General features: G+C 45.8%; 7 protein-coding genes across 7 annotated transcripts; 4 read left to right on the top strand and 3 right to left on the bottom strand.

Moving 5' to 3' along the window:
* Positions 1-311: 311 nt before the first annotated feature.
* On the bottom strand, positions 312-2,822 carry V8C40DRAFT_252521 (heterokaryon incompatibility protein domain-containing protein). The gene is made up of 2 exons (XM_083217410.1): positions 2,412-2,822; positions 312-2,324 (listed from the first exon to the last, which is right to left on the bottom strand). The coding sequence occupies exons 1-2, from the start codon at positions 2,797-2,799 to the stop codon at positions 442-444; spliced, it is 2,271 nt and encodes a 756-aa protein (XP_083070154.1). The 5' UTR covers positions 2,800-2,822; the 3' UTR covers positions 312-441.
* Positions 2,823-2,969: 147 nt separating this feature from the next.
* On the top strand, positions 2,970-8,494 carry V8C40DRAFT_252519 (uncharacterized protein). Its single transcript, XM_083217409.1, has 5 exons — positions 2,970-3,177; positions 3,274-3,905; positions 3,961-4,000; positions 4,053-6,638; positions 6,706-8,494. Exons 2-5 carry the CDS (start codon positions 3,277-3,279, stop codon positions 8,365-8,367), a joined length of 4,917 nt encoding a protein of 1,638 aa, XP_083070153.1. The 5' UTR covers positions 2,970-3,177; positions 3,274-3,276; the 3' UTR covers positions 8,368-8,494.
* An 843-nt stretch (positions 8,495-9,337) lies between these two features.
* Positions 9,338-10,666, top strand: V8C40DRAFT_268692 (uncharacterized protein; the record flags this gene model as incomplete). The annotated part of the gene is made up of 2 exons (XM_083219980.1): positions 9,338-9,753; positions 9,817-10,666. 2 exons carry the CDS (start codon positions 9,338-9,340, stop codon positions 10,664-10,666), a joined length of 1,266 nt encoding a protein of 421 aa, XP_083070152.1.
* A 255-nt stretch (positions 10,667-10,921) lies between these two features.
* V8C40DRAFT_252511 (alpha-N-methyltransferase NTM1) lies at positions 10,922-12,179 on the bottom strand. Its single transcript, XM_083217408.1, has 4 exons — positions 12,031-12,179; positions 11,723-11,974; positions 11,316-11,648; positions 10,922-11,257 (listed from the first exon to the last, which is right to left on the bottom strand). The coding sequence occupies exons 2-4, from the start codon at positions 11,962-11,964 to the stop codon at positions 11,119-11,121; spliced, it is 714 nt and encodes a 237-aa protein (XP_083070151.1). The 5' UTR covers positions 11,965-11,974; positions 12,031-12,179; the 3' UTR covers positions 10,922-11,118.
* Positions 12,180-13,037: 858 nt separating this feature from the next.
* Positions 13,038-15,043, bottom strand: V8C40DRAFT_252509 (GIY-YIG nuclease family protein). Its single transcript, XM_083217407.1, has one exon. It carries the CDS (start codon positions 14,878-14,880, stop codon positions 13,435-13,437), a length of 1,446 nt encoding a protein of 481 aa, XP_083070150.1. The 5' UTR covers positions 14,881-15,043; the 3' UTR covers positions 13,038-13,434.
* Positions 15,044-18,014: 2,971 nt separating this feature from the next.
* On the top strand, positions 18,015-19,774 carry V8C40DRAFT_69504 (SNG1 family protein). The gene has a single exon (XM_083223318.1). The coding sequence runs from the start codon at positions 18,021-18,023 to the stop codon at positions 19,650-19,652; it is 1,632 nt and encodes a 543-aa protein (XP_083070149.1). The 5' UTR covers positions 18,015-18,020; the 3' UTR covers positions 19,653-19,774.
* Positions 19,775-19,999: 225 nt separating this feature from the next.
* On the top strand, positions 20,000-22,046 carry V8C40DRAFT_252503 (uncharacterized protein). The gene is made up of 2 exons (XM_083217406.1): positions 20,000-20,840; positions 20,988-22,046. The coding sequence occupies exons 1-2, from the start codon at positions 20,266-20,268 to the stop codon at positions 21,727-21,729; spliced, it is 1,317 nt and encodes a 438-aa protein (XP_083070148.1). The 5' UTR covers positions 20,000-20,265; the 3' UTR covers positions 21,730-22,046.
* The last annotated feature ends 316 nt before the right edge of the window (positions 22,047-22,362 follow it).

The raw sequence follows: 22,362 nt of genomic DNA, 5'->3' as shown, positions 1-22,362 counted from the left end.
GTAAGCAGCTGCTAAAATTTCATGTGGGGAGTACCATCCGATACCAGAGATGCATGTCGAAACTACAAAGGAGAAGGTTGCCTTGGAAGAACATGAGTGTACTATAAAATAATTATGAGTCGGATAACTAGGTATGGAGTAGATGTAGGTGAATTTTCTCAGACATCGCTCAGTTCGAATGTTGAGAAAATGATTCTTGCGGTGGTGGATAAGTCGGAGAATGGCCGTTGCATGCTTAAGCAAGTTTAAAAAGGGCGACATTAAAATAAAGATCTTCCAGAGGAAAATATATGGGTACCCAAGTACCTATGCTGGGTTTGTATGTATCTAGGTAATTGACTGTTACTCGAGCGCAATCTTGTCTACATGTATGCATTTTGTCTACTTACACTGGGTAGCTTAGATGTATACAGATTGGTCAAATTGCATTGCCCAAATAGTCTAAACTATTTTCACTGTAGCAAGCTCTTCATCCTCAAAGAGCTTACATTTCTCGATGTCCCAGTGGGCATGATGTCCAATACCTATCCTCTCAAATGCGCCGTCAACCGAAGTAGACGGCTTCAGCGCCAAAAACCAGGGTTCCGGTCCCATATTTGGCCTCGGGTTACCATAGTAATCGTTCTTGTTGACGGGGGCAGTCCATGTAAACAGCACAAGGCAAATAAGCCTCTCATCATGTTCTTCCATCGTCCATTTACAGCAGTCATCTCCGTGCTGGCATGTACCTTTCATCCAGCAGTCACTCTGCCGCTCTCCAGAGAGGATTGTCAAGCTTCTCGGTCGGTCCAGTTTCACCTTATAGGAGCGTAAATTTGCAGATCTCACATATGCTTTCGCCATTCCGCCTGAGTCAAGCATCACAGCCAGCTTCACATGAGATATAAGACCTGTCAAGATGGCCTCGCCACTTATAACATTACTTGTTTCCTCGTTTGTAACTTCCCTCAGGCATGTAACACTTTCCACCTTGACGCGTTCTATAAGATAAGGGGTATGCTTCCATGTTTCTACCGGGTCGTCGAATTTGTAAGTCACAGGCGCGTTAACGGACGCCCATGACCAACTTGGGATGCTCGATCTCTCCGCTATGCCCTGCTCCGCAACAGGTGATTTTACCATCCATGCAAGGTCGAAATGAAATTCTCCTCTCCAAAGGCCCGCCAGATACTCTTCAGGGTGTCCATATCCTTGATCTTGCGGGTTCTCTGGAAGACTTTCACGAGCTAGCATAGCCAGCCCAGAGACAGCGTTCAGCTTATCTTTTCGGAGAATAAGATCGCGCTTTGTGTATTCCACTACAATGTCTCTCCATCTTTTATATGGATTTTGGGGATACCCTGGGCCGCTTCGACGATAGTCATATCTGTCAGATTGATGCCAGCTCTGCCATGCTGGCTGTGGGTCAGAGAGCACTACGTCCGCTTTCAAGCGCTTCGACTTGAGATGCGTCCCTAAACGCCCAAACCCAGAGGGTTGAGGCTTCCACAGGATGTGACCGCATTCACATATTGTTCGACACAAACACTGCCACATCATCTCGTTGCCGTTGAAGCACAACCGACGGGCTGGTAGTAGACTTTCCTGAAGAGACCATCCACGCTTATCGAGAGAGCTTATTGATAGGTCCTTCTTGTACTCAGCAGTTTGTTCAGTGCATGGTCTCACAAAAATCTCAAGAGGTGGTTCCTTTGGATTGCGCGGGGTATCAGCTGTAAAGCGACTCTGCCAGGTAGGGTGCGCGAACTTCTGGGGTCCCAGAAATCGTGACTTGCATGTTGCTGGTTCAAGAGCTGCGATTGAAAGCCGAGAATATAGATATATGCGGTTCAGTTCCGCCGGGTCACCGTGCCAATCAACGGAATCGTCGTGGATGATACACAAAGAGTCCACCCATAAGCTGCGAACTTTGAGACCGCGGCAGACCATAATGGCGTCTTTCATACCAAGAGGCATCTTGGACCATGGAATGGATTCATAGCGCACTTCCAAATTTTCTGCAGTTGTTCGTAAAATGCCTTTGGTATCAGGTTCCCAGCAATAGCTTAGACAAGCATATGGTGTCACTTCAGTGGGTTTATAGAGAAATGGTTCTATAGCGTCATCCTCAGAACCGACATCTATAAGCAGTTTGGGCATAAAATCTGTGTTTGGTAATTCACATGCCTCATCGTGCTCAAGGCAGTGGGAGAGCCATTGGGAGGCACGATATAGAGCAGCCTTGGAAGATGAATCTGAGGAAACCTCAAACGCTTGAGCCCGAGGTCTTCGCAGGATATCGGTAGACTCAGGGTTTGGATCCTCTGATTCATAAAGAGGTTCATCTATACGAGTGTGGTCAGTATATAGTAAGGGAGAAGTAAATGCATAAGCAAGTTTATGAGCTGAAGAAGACATCCTGCGTGGCATACCCTTTGATCGGTGCAGCATCTGAAATGAGCCAATTGAGAACCTCCTTGAGAAGAGTTTGATAGTGTAAGTGCTCCATTTCTCGACGCTCATCCATTTGCCGCCCTTGTCGGCACTGATCCAGCTGGGCTTGAAATTGTACACAGCTTGGAGTAGTAGTCTGCATTCGACGCACTGTGCAGCCTCTTCGACGAGAACTTGTAACCTCACATTGACTTCGATCTTCCCATTGGCCCTGTCCGACACTTCGGCTGCCGATCGATGACGACCGAGCAGCGAATGAGGACATTGGTCATCAAAATGGACGTCCGCGTCTGTGGAAGTAAACAAAAAATAAAAAATAAAAAAGAGTACCAATAGGTCGAAATTTATCAAGTCTAAGTCTTCCATTGTGATCAAATTGCGCTTCTGCTTGAGCCAATCTACTCCGTACAACTCATGCGCCTCTACATCCCTCTATATAAAAGGTGCATATTCTCACATGTCCCACAATACTGCTGATGGCAGCCTAGCGATAAACCCCTCCAAGGGTTACGATGGACGGCTGCCATCCCCGCTCACTTGTCTCACATCAAACTGGCATTGCAGTCACAGCTACCGGACTAATGCTAGCTAGAATTAATATGTCAAAATCTGCCTATCGAGTTAAGGATTGACCAATGAGTACACACTCCCATCTTCCGATCCCTGTCTCTTGGAAGTCCAGCTGCCGTACACCGCGACTTTGAATCCCACCGGTTCAAACACGAGCCCGGGAAATGCATACAGGTTCGGATCCTAGGACTCTCTATGCGGGACTAACGAGGCGCAATTTTCCGCAATTCCTGCTATTAGAGAAATGGCTTACAAAACAATTCGAACTAGAAAATGGAAAGTTCGCCTTCTCCACGCCGTCGGCACAACGGCGATGAGCCGCCTCGGAGATACAGAGGTATCTCTGCTGGGACTTCCAACAGTAAACGGCTGAGCTCACCCAAACCGGAATTCCGTCCTTTTTACGAAAATACCTATAAAAATAAACACAATATTGATTCTCTTTATGAAGAAATACCCATACCAGAGGATTCAGCATCCTGGGAGCACCATTACAGCACAGAATCTTATGACATTCGAAACGCTTCATCAGGCACACCACCCCTACCCAGCGGTGATAAAATTGCCAGGGAGAATGTCAGCAGTAGACCCAACTTTGTTGAAGGGATTGAAAATGATGGGAAAAAAGCCGAAGAAGTTGAGGATGCCGGCCTGTCATGCACAGTGACTCTCCCAAGTAATAACGAACAAAGCTTGCCTCTTTATACAAATCTTACAGACTCAAATTCAGCGTGGAAAGTGGAAAAGAGCTACGATAAAAAGATTGGTACAACGCACCTCCAATCAATCTATTCAATAAAATATTCTATAAGTGAGATGGGACAAGAAAAAATCACGCTTTTTTGCCCACAAGGCCCTAGCAAAGACGATGAGGATTCTGCATTGGTGCAAGCCAAATGGCTGTAAGTAATCACATCGCCCTTCAAAATCTCCTTAGAAAATTGACTCCTTAGCTAGCCATGTTCAACGTTCTTCAATGAGCGTAAAGGTTCTGGAAGTAGGATACCATGGCTCATTATTCCTGATTGCACTGACTAATGATGATACAGAAACTCGTCATGGACTGCCCAATAATTAATGGAGATATTCGAAGAGTCGCCATCTTACTACTTGAAGCTGTGGAAAGGTCCTTTCTCCGAGAAGCAGAGAATGGAGCATACATCGAGCCGGGCTCGGTTGTGCGTTTTACTGGCACCCGTCACATGCCTCACGACTCGCGCAATTTTGTAGTCACAGAACCTGTCATTTTTATTGCGTTCCCATTTGCGGAGTTGGCGTCATCGAGAAATAACCACGGTTCTCGTGAAAGGGATGAATACTATCCTCGAACTCTCCTTCAGAATCTTTACGGATTTGATGTCGTCACAAGCAGGGGCAAGCATCAAGTTATACACAAGATGTCGGCGGGCAGTCAGTCAAATGATACCTTATATGTCAATCAATTGTGGTGTCTTGTGATAGGGTCAGATATCCTGATAACCCTTTCAGACCGACCAACGGACGATTTACTTGGTGGCTCAATTGAGAAACGTACCGACTATTTCAAGCAACCCTTAAGAATTGAGGTTATCGATACAAACGGCTCACAGCATAGCATGAGTATATCGTCAAAGACGCCATGGGTAGATCTCTTTCGACATGTCATATTTACTGTTCACGGCAATCTCATGAGTATTATGGACTATGAGCTAGTGGACGAGGCAGACGAAGTAGTAACGGCGGAAAGATGGGTTGAAATCGCAAAAGCAACGAAACCATCGCTACTCAAATTTTATCTTACCGAACGAAAGACCCCAGCATCGCGCTCATCGAGTGTTTCTAGTCGAATCAGCAATCGTTCGGGCATTAGAAGACTTTTATTACTCGATTACGCACACCGCGACCGTCGCCACGGCTCAAAGGCCAGCACATCACGTCATTCGGAGGATAGGTATGATGCAGATTCGTCTTCTGTCGAAAGAAGAGCGGTATCGAAAAGAACATCGACGCCAAGACCGCCTACACATGCAAGGCGTCCCATCAGCACTAGATCGCACAGTGAGCCAGCCGAGATCAAAGAGCAAAGATCCAGAATAGAGGCAGAAATTTACCTAAAGACTGAAAACAAAAGTCTCCCTGCCCTAACCACGCTTGACAGCAGCGACGAAAATTATTCAGAGCCTGAGCAGGCAACTACATCGATGCGTGATCCTCAAGATGTGGGCAATGATGCTAGACAGTCTCACCAACACGATGCTTCTTCATACAATACATTCACGCCAGAGCGCCAGCAGTCGCTGTCATCGGGCGAGGTTGATGACGACGTCCGCCATATGAGACACCCGTCAAAGCATGACAGTACCTCAACGCACGAGCAACGGGCTCCTGCAAGTGACACTGAAGAAGAAAAAGAAACGGTGACACATCTCGAAGCCCATTTTTCGTACCTTGGTGATGACGGCAAAAACGAGGCACCCGAAGAAGAGCCCCTCGACGTACTATTGCTGAAAGATGCAATTAGCTCTACTAAGAATCCGAACATTCAAAAGGGAGATGATGAGTTACTTGAACACCAAGAGACACTCTCAAGACAATTAAATAGACCAGCAACAGCATATCAAAAGGTTCAGATAGAGGATGGATCTGAGTCTTCTGATGAGGAGAAAATCGATAGACACGCATACGATGACCCAATTCAGGCCACTTTACAGGATACGACTTCCGAACTCAACTTAGATGATGACTTGGTGCCAAAGGGCCAGCGAGACGATTTTTATCCGTTCATCCCGCCTAAATTCAGTAATCAGGAAAACGCATCAGAGAAAAGACATTCTCTGAGAAATAGTGCCAGCTTTCCGCGGAGTGATTCATATAAGGAGTTTCGCTCACGATCTCGTTCTCTCTCAACCTCCACAGATAATTCATTCTATTCGCGTGGAAGAACACGTACGAGGAAAAGACGAGCCTGGAAGCGGGACAGTCCAAATTTGGTTCACGATTCTTCTTCGAGACCAGGAGTCCGCTTTCACCCCCAAATACAATACTCCGACTACCACGAAAATGCAGAGATGTCCCCTTATGGAAGTTCAAATGCTACTAAAGTGGAAACACTACCCGTACAAACCGCTGTGCCATTCTTCTTCTGGAAACCAAGCAGCGCGATAAGTACATTCTCATCTCACAACAATCCAGAGCAGACTCTGATTAAGCTGCTCGATCAAATTGATGAGCGGATATCCGACGATCCTATTAGCAGGTACTATTCGAAAGTTCCAGAATTGACTATGGATGACGTATTATTGAGACAGGAGTCGCTTCACGAGCCAGTTTTGGAAAATAACTTCGAGCCTTTGGAAGCGCTTAGCACCAGCTTGGATAACGATCCGATAAACACTGAAATTCAGGGAAACGACACTAAACCCACGCCTAACGATGCATACAATTCGACAAACAGCTCACCAGGCCGACGTTCGAATGGAGAAACAAAATTTCACCAAACGCAGGCTCTTGGTCTCATAAGCCACGACAAAACACTTGTTAAACAACTAGTTGGCATGAGCCAGCAGATTGTATGGTCGTTCATACCAAACACGGGCGGCTCCAGGATACATACCTTAATGAAACGACTTTGGGGTTGTGTGGATATTATGTGCCTGGTGAGCAATTTTCAGCTTCTGTCTCTATCGCAATTCACCAATACTGATGTTATTTGATCGATGACAGCAACTTCTCTGGGAAGAGAGCCAAAGAGGACACGATTCTGAGTGCACATACATCATACGTAATTTCTCAAGCCAAGTCAAGAAAACGGAGCACAAAAGACGAAAGCCAATCTCAGGAAAGATACACTATTTGGTTTGTGGAGATTGCAAGGCGGCAAGACCTTACCAATCAGCCAAGGATGCCCTGGATCATTTGCACGAAAAACACATTGACTGCCACCATAGTGGCTCCGAGCGGCCATACGACGATCCTTGCTATGTGTGGCTGCATCGTATTTGGCATGATGGATACCGTATACGAAGTTCACGAGATGGACTCCTGGGTATCATGGAAGATTTTATCGAGGAGCTTTCTTATATCAGTGACTACGTGAGAGAATTGCACAATATGACGGCAAGAGATTCCTCAGCGAGCGATGCAGTATCAACACCTCCTTTATCTGGCAACATTACTCACGCATTTCAACAAATTGTTAAAATGTTCGTCTTTCGCTCCAAACAATTGTCTCTTGTCAACCGGCGGCGAGATTTGATGGGCGGAAGTTCATTGGAGAATTTCCCGTTGATTCAACGCATTGATCGGAAGATTGAAGAACTTTTGTCCCTAGAAATGGACGCAAACGAACGCATCATAGATCTTTTAGAGAGCGCCAAGAAAGACATATTCCTATCCGGCATTGGGTCTCATTCGGAGATGCTCGAGGCTGAGAGTGTCCGAGTCCAATTTCTCGCCTTGGCATTCATGTCAGGAATCCAACGGCCTCTGCTGCAGCCATCTTTTATGGGTCCCTCTTATGTAAAGGATACTCTTTTGCAGCTGTATAAAGAGTACACTTCTAGGCTTCATTTCCAAGCTAATAACCGGCCTCGGAAACGTGTTTTCTTGGATATTCATGGCCTTGAGGAAGAGCTTCAAGCGTTAGATAAACTGGTCGACAGCCAAGAAAGCTGTCTGTATAATGTTTTGACTGTTATCGACCCTCTCACTTCTCGATACACTACGGAGACGCGACTCCGAGAATTTCGAGCAGAGGTCCAATACGGCAATGTTCAATTACACCAACTGATAGACAGAAGGCGAGAAATTGACAATTTGGCGACAAGACTGTGGATTTTGAAGGACCAGGTGAAACAAACGATTGAGATCATGGAAGAAGACCATGGGAAAGCGATCCGAGTTTTTACAGTCGTTACTCTATTTTTTCTGCCATTGTCATTTGTCTCAAGCTTCCTCGGCATGAACACGGTAGACGTGAGGGACTCAAATTGGAACCAGCAGATCTTTTGGATCACCGGAATACCGATGACGGTAGTAGTCCTGTCTCTAGCATGGATTTACGGGTACAAAGGTGAAGAAATCCGCGACTGGATGATTCACAGAATGCAAGATCGAGGTCATCAATATTCGCCATCAACATATCACCATATGAACAGTCGGACATCGCTCGAGACACGATGGAAAGAATGGAATCCAGCGACAGCGGTGAAGCAAAATAGAACGGGTAGACAATACTTTAAGACTCTGATAAGGAGCAAGGTCCAGAATGTATCTGGCTGGCGGCGAAGCAATAACGAGAATTTTAAAGGGCTTGATGGGTCCGACGAGAGATTTATGATGAGAAGACGAAACACGGAAGATAGTTTGGCACCAATGAGGCGTTGATAGATTCATGAATCGTCAATAGAAGAGAGATGGGGGAGAGCAGAGAGTCTACAACTAGTACCTCATCGAAAATGTGGTAATTCTAGTACATGATCAGTAACTAAAGACGAGAATGTTATGAAATGGCCTGCAGATCTATTAACGACATAGCAACTTAAAAATCTTCTATTCACCATTATTTATAATAAAAGTGAACGGCTGGGCAAAGACGTTGGGTTTGTCTAAAGCACGGCGCAGCTAGTGTACCACCCGCACTTTGGCACGTGGTCAAGATCCGCAGCTATAACATACACATATGTTATTCCTGCTATTTGGCAGGCTTTTAATATTTAGAATTATATATGTGCATCCTGACCCCATCATTACCATTCTGCTCACCTTCGCACGACGATTTCGTGCGACTAAACTCAATTTCGGCTATTCTCATCAGACCAATTTAAGCCCCGGTTGCAATGGTCTCTACTTTTGCTGCAGCTGGTGAGGCTACGGAACCTGGGTGGCCTATGGATTTGTAAAGAAAGGGCAATGTTTCCAGATCATATAGACATGCTAACCGCCTCAAAGTGATGACGCATCGTATTCCACCTGCATATCCATCTATTTACAGACAAACGATTTGGGGGCGGGGATGTGACTAAGCGCCCAGCCGCCAGACCAAGATCTGGAGGCTATTACTAAAAGTCAAATGGGCCAATCTTTGCCACGATCTCCCAGTTCCAATCCCTCCACGGAACAAGAGTGGATTTCGACAGCTCTGTTGGCGCCTAAGCCTGGCGCTTCTACTGCCAGTAAGAAGAGAGACGGAAACGGGCCTCATGGCCGGCGCCTAACTAGAGACAAACTGTTGCCTAAGAGCCTCTTGGGTCATTATCTATCCTCTGTCCCCATTCTACGAGCTGAAAAGAGAGGGAGCTCTCGACATATTCTCAATTCCACATCTCCATTAGCTAGAACTGAGATAACTGGAACCATGGCGGAAGCTATCGGGATAGCATCCGGACTGCTGGCCTTGGGCCAGTTCGCCTTCCAGTCTAGTGTCGCCCTCTATGAGACAATCAACAGCTATCAATCTCACCAACAGCGTGTGCGCGAACTCGCGGAGGAAGCGGGCGCCCTGAGTGAGGTGCTGGACTCGCTGGTTGAGACAGTCAAGGCGACAACCGACATTGATCTTTCTTCGCTTGAGGTGCCTCTGCGACAGTGCGGCAAGGCCTGCCAAGCCTTTGAGCAGCAAATAAAGAAGGTCTCGTCAAGATCTACCGCCACTCGGACCAGTCTTAGAGACTGGGCAAAGTTGCGATACATGGGAGAAGATATGGATGGCTTCAGGCGACTGCTCGCCGGCTACAAGATGACAATCACAATTGCCCTCACAGACGCGAATCTGTAAGTCTAGCCGCATTTCTTGCGCCTCGTCTACAACATATCTAACTCTATTATCTTGAGCAGTCGCAGATCCGCCGCCACGGCTGAAAACATAGAGGGCTATAATGATCTCATATGTAGCGCCAGAGAGCAGTTTGAAGATCGTCTCGAGGGGATAAATGAAAAGCTTGACGAGCTGCTTGGGAAGAGCGTGTCAGATTCTACTCTGGATACGTCTGAGCTGATGCAGATCAAGGAGGAGAAATTGAGCACGGAAAAGAGTCTAGCGATTGTCGCCCAGCTGTCCAGTCACATTGCAGAACTTCAAGTCAAGTATGCGAGAGATCCTGCCGCGAGCACGGCTGGTAGTTCCGATAAGGGCTCCATGTCCGAGAAAATTACCCACGAGGGTTTGCAAGAGTGCCAACACAGCCTTACACGCATGGCGGCGAAACTGAAGGAACACGAGAGGCTTCTCTTCAATCGGCTGACGGAAAAGATGAAGGCCTCAAGTTCAACCCCAGAGGAAGCGGCCGATATTGCCCGGTTAAGAGAAGAGTGGGAGTCAACCTTTGAGTCCATGAATATCCTATCCAAGGCAGGATCTTATTTTGAGAAAGAAACCAGCGTGATAGAGAACCATGCGACCGGCGACGCTCACCAGGTCATGGTCGCCACCGACGAAAAGACTCTTCATGGAACAAATCGAGGGCTAGGATGGAGGTCGAGGCAGATCGGCGGGCGCATGAATGACGAAACAGTGCGACAGATATCGCGAGACATGGTGACGGTCACCGTTAGGAATGTGTATGATGAACAACCGTCTGCACGCAAGGGCACTCCGACGGGACTAGCTGACAGGGAACCAGTTAGTCGACACACCGAGTTCCATGAACGATACGGAGAAGGATTCAAGTTAACATCTATGAAATGAACTTGTTCAATATGTATTTTTAGCGTTTCTTTAACTGCTTCGATTGTTTCCAAAGCACTCTACCTAATATGCAACCTCAAGTCAATGTTAACTAAGCCGAACCCATGCGGGCCACGCCGAGGCGTTCTCTTAAAGCAAGAAAAAGACGTGTATGTGATTACAATTTAATCTGATGATTTTTTGAACACAACAGATGAAGCTTGTGTTACAGGGGTCATTGGAAGCTGAGCTGATATTACACTGAGCTGCGGAGTGTGGCAAAGCGAGTAGAAGACGAGTTTGCAGGGTAGAGATGAATTTTCATGTATAAATTTTGCTAGCCAGTTAATAGCAAGTTGTTATCAACGTCGTGATTCGTAATGTAGTCTATAATTGTTTCGATATCTCTCCTCGCAAATGCAACCTCGCGGTTCAAACGGTCCAAGCGCTTATCAACGTCTATTCAATGCACATCAAGCCATTGGCTTCAAAGCATACATCCGCACTGGTAGAAGCCTCATAGCCCCGGTCTCAGGAAACCCTCTCTGCAGCTCCGTTGCAATGAGCTTCAAGTTGGCTTGTTCAAAGATGCTCCGAAATTTAGTATCCTCCCTACCAGCATATTAGCCACTTGGTCCAACACGTTTGCCCTTCCCCTCGGAGACCTCACCTGGTGACACTGCTGTCCTCTTCGTCGAAATCATCATATCCCTTTGTGCTCTGGTTTTCTTTCAAAACGATAATTCCATCTGGATTCAGGACCTCCTGACACCGGCCAAGAAATTCCACCAGCTGTATGTCAGTCAAGTGGCCGACACACCACTGCACCCAAATCAGGTCATACCGCACGTCTTCGGTCGGCCGCCAGTCTTGTAGGCCAACATTGAAGACGTTTCGCACCCCAGGCTTAGTCTGAAGCGCCGCTGTGAACTTGGCCACGGGCTCAACGACATCAACCTGCTCGGCTATGGGGAGCAGGAGGCCTTCTGTTACTCTCCCGATGCTACAGGGATCACATCATGTTAGCCATCAATTCTAGCGTCCACTTATATGGGAGTACATATCCGAGACACTGACCCTGCTCCACCCTCCAGTGCATTGATCACCTTGTGCCGACCATTCTTGCTGCCGATGCCCAACTTAGCTAAAAAGGTGCGTGAGCCCTGGAGGTCCGTCCTCAAAATGCCATGGAATCCCTGTACTGCAGGGATGCCGCCTAACATGCCATTGACATCAGCACTGATGCCCTCCCAGTATTTTAGGCCATCCTCTTTGCTAATAAGGCTGTCGGCGGGTGCTGAATCGTCTGGAGTTGACATTTGGTGACTGCTGTTGGCCGGCTGAATGGTTAGCTGCCCAACAACTACACTTGAGGAAAAGCTTACAAGTGCAATACTATACAGCAAGACTGAGGAATGCTTAAAAACACGTAGAGAGACTAGAACGGCCTTGAGTTCTCTATCGGAATTTTTTTGGAAGACTGGATGCCACTTGCGACCAATACTTGCTTGCTCGTCGCCGGGCTGTATGAAGTTTTCGCTCTCACTAAAGCCAAAAATTACACACATGTGTATATAGATGACTAATTACATATGTATAATCACGTGCCCAGCCTTTTACCTACAGCAAAATTGAAACGGAAAAAGAATTCTTATTTCCTACCCTTCATCGTTCTACAGATGTTTAGTTATCCAAATAATAGCAGAGGTTCAAAAGGCGATGACCCCATTTTAGAGATGATTTGATTCTCATTGTCCTGATAGCACACTTAGCTACAAGCTTCAAGACATTACAACCATTGAGAATTGAGACCAGAAACTCTACATCAGGTCCCTCTTACTAAACCGTACTTTTGCTGTATTCCAGGGGCGAAAAGATATATATATTAAAATAACTTCAGCCGGTCGGAATCAGCCAAAAGCACTCTATTTAATAGATTCTGACTTCACGATCTTATATAGAGACGACTGTCTCTTAGATTTATGTCGTTTTGAGGGAAGAATAGGCGCCTTGCCTGTACTCTTGAACAAAGTCGTGCTCTGCATCAACCACAAATTTTATTCTATACATGATCTGTTATAACAAAAAGAAATTATGGCGGTTCCGTCGTAAGCTCCCTTTGACGGACAGGTAGTTAAAATGTGGATGGCAGAGGATAGTAGCGCCGCATACCCAGTGTACGATTTAATGATGGCTTCAATTTTCTTTATAGTATACATATGGCAGTCAAGAGCTCACGGATACAGAAGATTTCTTTCTCCTCTTTCCTTTTTTCCTTCACTTTTCCTTTTCCTTCCCCTAAATGAAAAGGCGAAGTAGAAAAACACAGGTGAAAATAGAGGTCCATAAATTTTATAATTATTCACATCTCTATTCACAGGTCCGCTATACCGCCAAGAATTGTATTGCTACTATATCATTACATACTGTTGTAACTATATTAAACACAAATACTTCTCCCAGCAAACTAGAGGCCGGGGAGATATTGTACATATGCAACACTACTTCGACCATGTTCGAAGAATCCACCTGCCACCTGGCAATCTTCCTATAGAATTACTCGAGATAGTATTTTATCAGCTAGTCGCACTACACGATCTTAGCAACTTTATCATTCAAGTACCCTTTATAAAAAGAACAGTCTAGATGTAAACCGAATGACTAGCACATTGATCTCTGGGCAGTACATAGCTTAATGAATAATACAAAATACACAGAAACTCATATACTATCGTCTGCGTAAATTATATCATCTCCCTCAGATGCTACTTCATAAGATCGATTGGTTGTTAGATTCTTTTCCGAAAAAAACTCTTCATCGCTTCTATCAGCCCCGATGTACCTTCGCTGACGCGCTGTTTGGTCGACGCTTTCGGCTTTTTATCTTTGTTTGACTCTTGAGGAATCTCCGATAGTGTGACTTTTGAGGTCGCTTGCACATTTATCGAAACACTTATATCAACTGCCTGAGTCACATGTTCACTGGCCTCTTGAGAAGTCTTCGGTGGTATAGCTTCTTCAATGGCCCCCAAAGATGCTCTTGCCACTTTTTGAACTGTGTTCCCATACTTTGACAATAGCGACGGATCAAAGTGGCACATTGGCTTCACTACTTCATATGCCTCAGTAGAGAGCTTCCATTCCCCGTTTTCTTCCACATACGCGGGCATCTGGATAAAGGTTTCTATGTAGGAAACCGTCTCAAGCATCGCTTTTCTGGAGCCTCTGAACCATGCTCCGTGGCACTTACCGCATTCTCCACATTCCTGGATGAAAATATTTTGACTGAATAGGCAAGTATGTATAATTTTCTCAGCCTGTCGTGCTCCATGGAATATCTCATTACTTTCATAGATACTCTCCGTATCAACTCCGTGACAGTTATAGGTCCGGCTTAATTCTTCTTTTGCGTCCCCGGTTGCGAAGCCAATATTGAACGTATCGGGGACTTTCTTGTGTTTAAGGACATAAATGATACCTTCTTGCATCATTTGCCCTTTCGGGTGTTCCATGATTACTTGGAACACTGTCGCGTGATTTCTCATTGATCGTCTGCGTATAGGAATAGCATCTCCAAAATCAGGAGTCTTCTTGCTTCTCTTTTGAAAATCGCTGTTAGTATCATCCGTCTCAGTATTGATATCTATGGTATCGGTTGAGTCGGAAGTGGTTTTTCTGAGGGCGGTTTTCGCGTCATCTTCAGGGACACTGTCCGATTCACAATCCGAAACCGGCTGAGGGTGAATGTCGTCAACAGGAAGTGAACTTTGAGAAGTTGCATAGCTGATCTCAGACAGAGTTGTTGAAAAAGTGTCATCAAATGATGATAATGGAGACAGAGATGCGGATGCAGATGGAGATGGAGACGAAGGTGGCAGTGGTAGACTGGAAGCGACCGTTGACCGTTGTTTTTCCCACTTGCGAAAAGCCTGGAGAGCGGTTCCAAGATGGCTAGGACAGTACGTGTAGGTAATGATAAGCTCCATCTTTTCATGTAGAATATCGGTTTTGGGACATTCCGTCATATGATTGAACTCAAAAAACAGCTCCTTGGCTTCTGTATCTTGGTCTTTTGACCAACCGTTATGTTGACAGCGACGCGAGCCTTTACTTAGCGAAGCGCGACATTTCAGAGGCTTAGATTTAGGGTTGCGTCTTCGAAACTCATCGAGACTTGCTTGTATAAAAGCAAGTTCTTCAAAAACTGGATTCTGAGTTGGATTGGTAGTTGTCATATTGCAATATGGAAACTCTCTGTGGTGAACTTGAGCTATGCCTTAAGTTAAGGGGATTTCAATAGAGATATCTGTATTAATATAAGGCACCTATAGCGACAATAAACTTAGCTCCATGGACTATTTAACCGATAGATTGCATGCTGTGTGCACCGCCATCTTGATGAGCCTTGCGGGACAGTCACCTGTTTGAAGATGATACGTCTTTTATTCAGTGATAGTATGCGGCTAATCCGAATAGGAAGCTCGTTTGTGCAATAACAATCCTGTTTGATCGCCTTGAGGTAAGGTTGTTCGGCTTGGCCGTGTGATAGACGGGAAAGAAAAGATACGGGCTAGAGAAAGAGGTACAGGTACATGTGCTTGACTCGGAAGCCAGGACAAATAGCCTACAGAGTCAGGTAACTACCTTCAATTCTTGTTCTACATATATAGGTAGTCAATATGGCGAATTCTACATATCGCATTATGCAATGCCTTCGTAATACGCCAGCACCAAGTATACGGCATACATGTCTGCTGAGATGTCATCTCTAGATGCGTAATTTACAAGATCTTAATCTCCCAACATGCAATCTCCTTCAAATTGAAGTTTCCAAGTAGTTTAAATGGAAATAATGACATGTTTTTCATAATCTTGCAATCTCCAACTTATGCTGTCAAACTTGCACTCGTAACGTGCAGATTGCCAGTCAGTTACGACCTTGAAAGGCCTATGTTTGGCAGGTATATATACATTGGGGAAACCCTTTTGCGTCTTTGAAGCACACCATCGGCTGAATTCCGTCCCCAGAAATAGAAGCCTCGTATCGAACCAATGATCCCTTCTGAAACTCGTAAAGATGTTGTTGGTTCTAATGTTCAGCAACGACCGAATAGGATAAGACTTGCGCTAGACGAGACACACGTTGACAGGGTGTCTTCACTTGGCCAATGAAGTCTTGACAATATATTAGCGTTCCGCCCGACCGGCACGGCCCATTCCCAATGAATGGTGAAGTTTGGGGGCTGTTTTGAGATGTCCAGAATCCGAAGGCTGAAGCAGCCCCCTCACTGAATTGGCCGAATCGCGCATGTGATGCTGAAACCAGGTCTTTTTGCTTACACACTAAGTTGTTTTCCTTTGCTCAGTTTTTTACCATATCTGTCGATCAAATGTCCGACGGCTGCAGCATATACAACTTTACAGTACCTCTACTCTGTTGTTGGCTCAATCTTGTTGGAACAGAGTGGATTCAGCTGAGTTAGGCGGACAACATTGATATTGGAAGTACCAAGGCTTTCTTCGTTCTCGGATCTCTAGCCTATAAGGATCCCTTCGAGGCAACCATCGGTGGCCCAAATCCCCCTTCTTATTCTTAGCGTGAAGACATGAGGCTCACCTACATCACTGAGAGCAGCCGTATTACCCACCACCTACGTTTTGACGATGTAACCGATGAGGAGGCTGAAAAGCGGGGATGTTAGACATTCTATTTGCATGTGATCCTTCATCGCGAACATCCTCTGGTTTAAAGGTAACTGAAACGATGTCGTATTTGTTTCCACGAGATAAGCCCTCCTTTCTCTATGATAATAGTTGTTCTAGATACTAGGGAGCTATGTGCATGGCGTCGGATATACTAACCGGACATGCCCGAGCCATCGTAGTTAAGGGACCTCTCGCGACGTCGTTCTTCATGCCATAGATGCAGTAGCTCTATAAAAATTTGAAGAGCCATTTAGAGACCAGCGGTAGCTTGAAGTTGTGGTTATTGAATGACGATGATATTTTTATATATGGCCATTTATGCCTAGCTACAAGGAAAGCGTGTGATTTTGAAGCAAACAATAATTCCAGCTGGAGGCACCAGAACACTAATCACGGACGCTGTTGCAAGCGTGGCCCAATCAAACATAGTGCATTCGCCGTGGTAAGATATGCAAAATGTCTTGCTCAAAGGGCTGTGAGGTTACAAAAATCTGTCTTTTGGGCTTGTTTGATGTGAAAATGCGGTTTAAAAATAGATCCATCAAAATATGCAGAGAGCCTCAGAGAGTAGCTGTCGACTTCTTCAAAGTCCCTCCTGGTTTAGTAACTCACAAAGTCTCCATTTGGCGCCATTGCGTGCCCGGTGAGGGACCTTTTGCTCTCTCTGACGATCCGCCCTGGATTAGAATTAGCCAAATCAATTCGTCGCTTCTGCCAAAATATTATCCCGCTAGGATCTTCTCTTCTGTCAGACGCCATCTCCAAGTTCATTGTCTCCTTCGTTGCAGAAGGGTTTAGAAAGAACAGTGGAATTACGACTTTCTTGGAAAGTAATGATTGGAAGTTGAACTCGTATTCTCTTCTCCAAAGAGATACGGCGTCAACCCTATAGACACCTGCACCGTGCAGCATGAGCATTCATGGCTTACGCAAATGCCTGCTAGAGATTTGGCTGCGCAAGTCAAAGTGAAGGCGAGAACCAACCAGCAACATTGCATTCTTCTCACTTCACCAAAGCAAAAGACAAGTGGAGAGCTTTTCATTACTTTAAAGTAATAGTTGCTAACTTTAGCTCGCAGATCCCTCCCCACGCGGACCCCGAGGCGGACCCCGAGGCGGTAGGCGAGAGTAGCGACAACGCGCCTTACATGCCTAAATGGTAATAATGAAATTTTTCTCGCACGAATCGCAATTTGAAGATGAGAATGGCCTTCTTATCGGTGTAAGATATGTCGAAAAAGTAGCTCTTCTCTTGCTACTATTTCTATCACAAGCTGACTAAAAACAGAGTCATCACACAACTCGACGCTATTCAAGTTCAGTTATAAGTAATGAACCGACATTAACTCATGTAACAGAATCAACTCATCTAACAAATATCACTTATGCAACAGAAGTTGACTCACACAAAAGAGCTCTGTTTCCATCGAATTGTTCAAATGGTTGTCCTTGACTCACACCTCGATGTTTTAAACTACTAGTTCTTATGGCAAATACCTGGCTATTAAGCGACAACTCCATCGCAACCAGAATCTTGTCGTACCAATCCAATGGAAACAATTGAACGCGATAAGCACTCAAATGCACACCAAATGAATTAAAGTCTCTCAAACTAATACTAAGACGGGCCGGTTTGTAAGCCGGGGCTTCCGAAAGCTTGCGTACAAGAATGACGGCGAAACCACAACTAGTGCGGTCAGCCTCACCTCCTCCGAATTCCATATCAACATCCATCATGCCGTGGGCGATTATCAACAAATTCTATCCTCGCGCATGCGAAAATAGACTCGATATCAGCCATCCAGAGGTCAAAGCGTTTAGAGCCAAGTTCTTTAGAGCAGCTTTGCTGAACTTTGTCATCTATATTCTGCTGTTCTTCTGTCTTTTCTGCTATCTATATGGAACTCTCTTTCAACAAGTTCCCCGAACTCATAACCTCCATATCCTATGGGTAGACTATGATGGCGGCATCATTGGTGATGCAGTACGCAATGCGTACAACTCTCTACGGTCACATGAGTTTCCGACGTTGATTGAGCGATCAGCGTCCCAATATCCGACACCGAATGACCTCAGAGAAGCCGTTTGCAATACACATTTTTGGGCCGCCCTGTACACGTCCCCTGGAGCATCCGCGGCTTTAGGTCTTGCCATTGCAGGGTCAAATACGTCGCAATACAATACGTCAAACGTACTGACATATATTTGGAATGAGGCTAAATATCCTACTGTTATGGACAGCGCTATCTCGAATAATATGCACACACTATCCGACGCTGCCCGAGTTTCTTACATAGCTCTCAACGGCACCTCGGCTTTCCCTACAATCCCACCCGACAACTCCGCTGCCATATCGATTTTCACCAATCCGTGGACATTAACCTCTATCAACATCAAACCCACTGTGCAGGGAACTCGGACAGTCTATAATACAGTTGCCATTGTGTTGATTCTAATTGAAGATTTCTTCTATCTCGCCACCATCAACGGACTCTACGCTCAGTTCAGAGTCTACTCGCGAATTGCGCCGGTGCGCATAATTCTGGTCCGCGATGCTATCTCCATCACATTCACCATGTTGGGTTCATTGGTAAACTCTGCGGCGATTTGGGCATTTAAAGCTAATTGGCATGTATCGGGCGGTCAATTCGCCTTGAATTGGCTAATTATATGGTTACTCGCTCATACAAATTTCCTTGTATTCGACGTTTTTACTATCTGGATACCACCGCAATACGTCTCCATGGCCCTCGTCAGTTGGATTGTGATGAATATCAGCTCAATCATAGTACCATTCAGCGTTTCGTCTCCATTCTATCGTTGGGGATATGCTTTACCAGCGCACGCTGCCTATGAACTGCTCACAGATAACTGGTCCAGCGGTTGTAACCCACACTTGTCTTATGCCCTACCCGTCTTATTCGCCTACGAAGTTATCGGGCTTATCTTAACGGCTATCGGTGTATACAAAAGATGCCATAATGCCTCCATATTGGAGGAAACTACCAAAGAGGCAATGAGGTTGCGAGTGGAGGCGGCGCTCGAACTAGAGCGAGAGCAGGACAACTTTGAGGCACAAGAAAGCAGCGAAAAGGACTCACAACATCCGGGTACTGGGGAACCTTCCCGTGCGACCACCAATACGGGTACCTTTGAGGGTGACAATGAAGCAAGTGGAAGACAACGGAGGCAGAGTAATGTCGAAGCCCTTGACGGCGAAATCCGTCGGATAGAGACGCGGGCATCGATGCTGTCGAACATTGGGCCAACGTTTCGCCTTATCGGTTCAGAGGATAACTAATGTATCCCATGGCTTTCTGCTTGGTTTAGTTTCATGTACATGACTGTATTCTACATCGCTTAAAGGGAGTCCTTTCAGCTGTATGCCTCGTCAGCCTTGTTCCCTATCCTTCTAGAAGCGATCGGCCAACTCAAAAGGCGCGACATCAAGCGCCAGAATTAGGTCATTAATAAGTTCGTTGCAGGAAAATCATGCGACGGATGCATTCTAGCCTTCCCATTATAGGCTAGGGGGCCTCTTTCTGTTCTTCGGCCAACAGCAAAATGCACAATCGTCGACCAACAACATGCCGATACTACATAACCAGGGGTGTTTTGCAAGGCTCTCATTCGTGTATTTTGGCCACAGTTAAAACGAATACTGAAGATCTTTTGTATATAATGTTAAAATTAAATGGCTAGATGCATAAAGGGGCTTCTTCCAAAGAAAAGTGATGGCCGCCATACATTTGTTCTACAAGTTGAGACACGGGTAATTTTGCACTTGCGATCGAGCCCTTTCAAGTTTTTACTACGGTATCTCTAAATCTCAAGGTCTGAGCTTTCTAGTTCTCCAGGCGAGCATCAATCTCAAAGTTCACCGATGCAATTCGATCGATAGCCGACTGCTAGCCATGCAGACTACACACACTTCCGCAACACCCACCCGCATCAATCTCGGGCCTCTGACAACAACCTTTAGTCCGCCAAGCGACTGTGCATCACTGCGATTCATTACTGAAAATGAAGTATTTATGGGTGCATCTTTAGGCTATGGGTGCTATGACGTTCAGACGCAATGGGTGCCATGCTCGGAAACTTCATTAGATCCCCGGTTTGGCTGCAGTTCTATACACGGTGATGTTATTACATGGTTCCCGTGCTCTGTACGGACGACTTCCGATAGAAATTATGACTGCACGGCTCAAGTTTCAGCTCCCCGCCATGATTTCTCCTTGATTCAGTCATGTTATCCTTCAGGATTCGCTTCCTCCTTTGGCCGAACGGATGATAACATTGGCAAATGGACTTCTCAGCCTTTGGTCTACTCTCCTGGGTTGGCTTGCCCTTCTGGATATCTGCCTCAGTGTACCGTAGAGCGCGGTGAAGGCCTCTCTAATCCAGTTACGACAAATACAATGGCACCTGCGGACAATGCGATATGGAGCATGCTGAATGACGGTGAAATTGCTATAGGTTGTTGTCCATCGTAAGTACAACCCAATTCGTTCCTCAAGTCGGCTTCGTCCATTCCTTGGTCAAGCAGGTAACCAACCCGATCTTATCATAATTGCTGCCATTTTCTTCTTAGACATATATGTACTTAGGAGCAATTATTGACTCATACTGTTATCAGAAATTACGCCTGTGATTCCAATTCTCCCCACATTTGTACTTCACAACCTCACGCAGGCGATATTATTGCGATAACAGACGGCATATCCTGTGGTGGTGGAGCAGAAACAACAAAATCGATCCCCTCAACTGCCTTAACCGCCCAAGCGATGAAAATACTCTTGATACAGTCCAACACTCCAACATCAACTTCTCCCACTCGAGAGACTCAGCTTCCTGGTGAAAGATTTAGCAAAGGAGCGAAAATCGCAGTCGGAGTAGTCGTTCCTATAGTGGTTTTCTTGATTGGCGTAGCGCTCGTCTACTTTTTGCGGCGAAAGAAACTACGGTCGACACCAGATCAGGAAGTTTCAGCTGGAGGAGATGGTTCGGATACGGCGCTGAAGGCAGAGCTACAAGGCAGTACTGGTATTGCCACTCATGGACCAAAAGGTGCCACATTTGAGAAGCCTGAACTTGGTGCAACCGAGACAGTAGCGGAATTATCTGCAGGAAGTGCGATACAAGAACTGCATGGCAACAGCTCTGTAGCAAATTTGCACGGTCCCATTGTATCAGATCCTGAATTCCAATTGCCAATTGGAGATGTTGCTGCTGGGGAAACTAAGCAACAACTAGCCGAACATTCATCTAAGCAAGATCCTGAAAGCACAGCCACAGGGTTGTGGGACTGGAGCAACTTCAATACCCTTGGGGAACCTGATGAATCGGTGAGAACCTCAATTACGGGGACGCGCAAATAGGAATTCGCCAAGATGCAATTGATGACACGCACTATGCCATGTTGCAAGTACACGCGCATCGTAATACGATATCCGGCTTACATGCATGTCAGAGAATAATCGAGCATTCTCTATGCAGAGTTGAACAGGGGAAACAAGTAGAAGGCATTTGTGAGCGTGAAGTGTTTATACTGTATGATAACGGCACACAAATTAATACACTAATACTCACCATAATACTTTGACTTGTCTCTAAAGCTATATTACGTTCTCTAAGCGTCTCATATCTCTAACCGATATCGATCCTCCCATGTGTTGGCAGGCTTGCCATTCTAAACGACTCTTTGACAATTCGGAAGCTTCTCAACCTCCAGTGGCGCGGGGCAGTCAAGATTATCCGACCGGCTATTATCCTCTAGACTTGACAAGATAGCACCTTTACGAAGAACAGTAATTGTCGAAGTGACTGAGCAATTTTCTGGTGATTCGCTCAGCGTAAGTTTCATACGGCCTCAATACCAACTCCAGCTAGATTTTATCGAGATAGGTCGGGTTTGGCTGGAATTCGGAGTGCGAAAGGCTTCAATGCGTTCGAAGACTGGAGGACTAGCCATTAGTTCTTCCATGAGAATGTGAACGCAACGTGATTTTACC

Source organism: Trichoderma camerunense (assembly GCF_050948025.1).
Source record: "Trichoderma camerunense strain CBS 138272 chromosome Unknown V8C40scaffold_16, whole genome shotgun sequence".
Classification (NCBI taxonomy): Eukaryota; Fungi; Ascomycota; class Sordariomycetes; order Hypocreales; family Hypocreaceae; genus Trichoderma; species Trichoderma camerunense.
This window is presented reverse-complemented; position numbering and strand designations above follow the sequence as displayed.

Coding starts and splice junctions, on each gene's coding strand:
- V8C40DRAFT_252521 (XM_083217410.1), bottom strand. CDS start 2,799: ATGGAAGACTTAGACTTGATAAATTTCGACCTATTGGTACTCTTTTTT. Junction 2,325..2,411: donor GATGCTGCACCGATCAAAGG/GTATGCCACGCA, acceptor ACACTCGTATAG/ATGAACCTCTTTATGAATCA.
- V8C40DRAFT_252519 (XM_083217409.1), top strand. CDS start 3,277: ATGGAAAGTTCGCCTTCTCCACGCCGTCGGCACAACGGCGATGAGCCG. Junction 3,906..3,960: donor TTGGTGCAAGCCAAATGGCT/GTAAGTAATCAC, acceptor CTCCTTAGCTAG/CCATGTTCAACGTTCTTCAA. Junction 4,001..4,052: donor TGAGCGTAAAGGTTCTGGAA/GTAGGATACCAT, acceptor ATGATGATACAG/AAACTCGTCATGGACTGCCC.
- V8C40DRAFT_252511 (XM_083217408.1), bottom strand. CDS start 11,964: ATGTCAACTCCAGACGATTCAGCACCCGCCGACAGCCTTATTAGCAAA. Junction 11,649..11,722: donor GCACTGGAGGGTGGAGCAGG/GTCAGTGTCTCG, acceptor TGATCCCTGTAG/CATCGGGAGAGTAACAGAAG. Junction 11,258..11,315: donor GAGGACAGCAGTGTCACCAG/GTGAGGTCTCCG, acceptor ATATGCTGGTAG/GGAGGATACTAAATTTCGGA.
- V8C40DRAFT_252509 (XM_083217407.1), bottom strand. CDS start 14,880: ATGACAACTACCAATCCAACTCAGAATCCAGTTTTTGAAGAACTTGCT.
- V8C40DRAFT_69504 (XM_083223318.1), top strand. CDS start 18,021: ATGACGGCGAAACCACAACTAGTGCGGTCAGCCTCACCTCCTCCGAAT.
- V8C40DRAFT_252503 (XM_083217406.1), top strand. CDS start 20,266: ATGCAGACTACACACACTTCCGCAACACCCACCCGCATCAATCTCGGG. Junction 20,841..20,987: donor GCTATAGGTTGTTGTCCATC/GTAAGTACAACC, acceptor TACTGTTATCAG/AAATTACGCCTGTGATTCCA.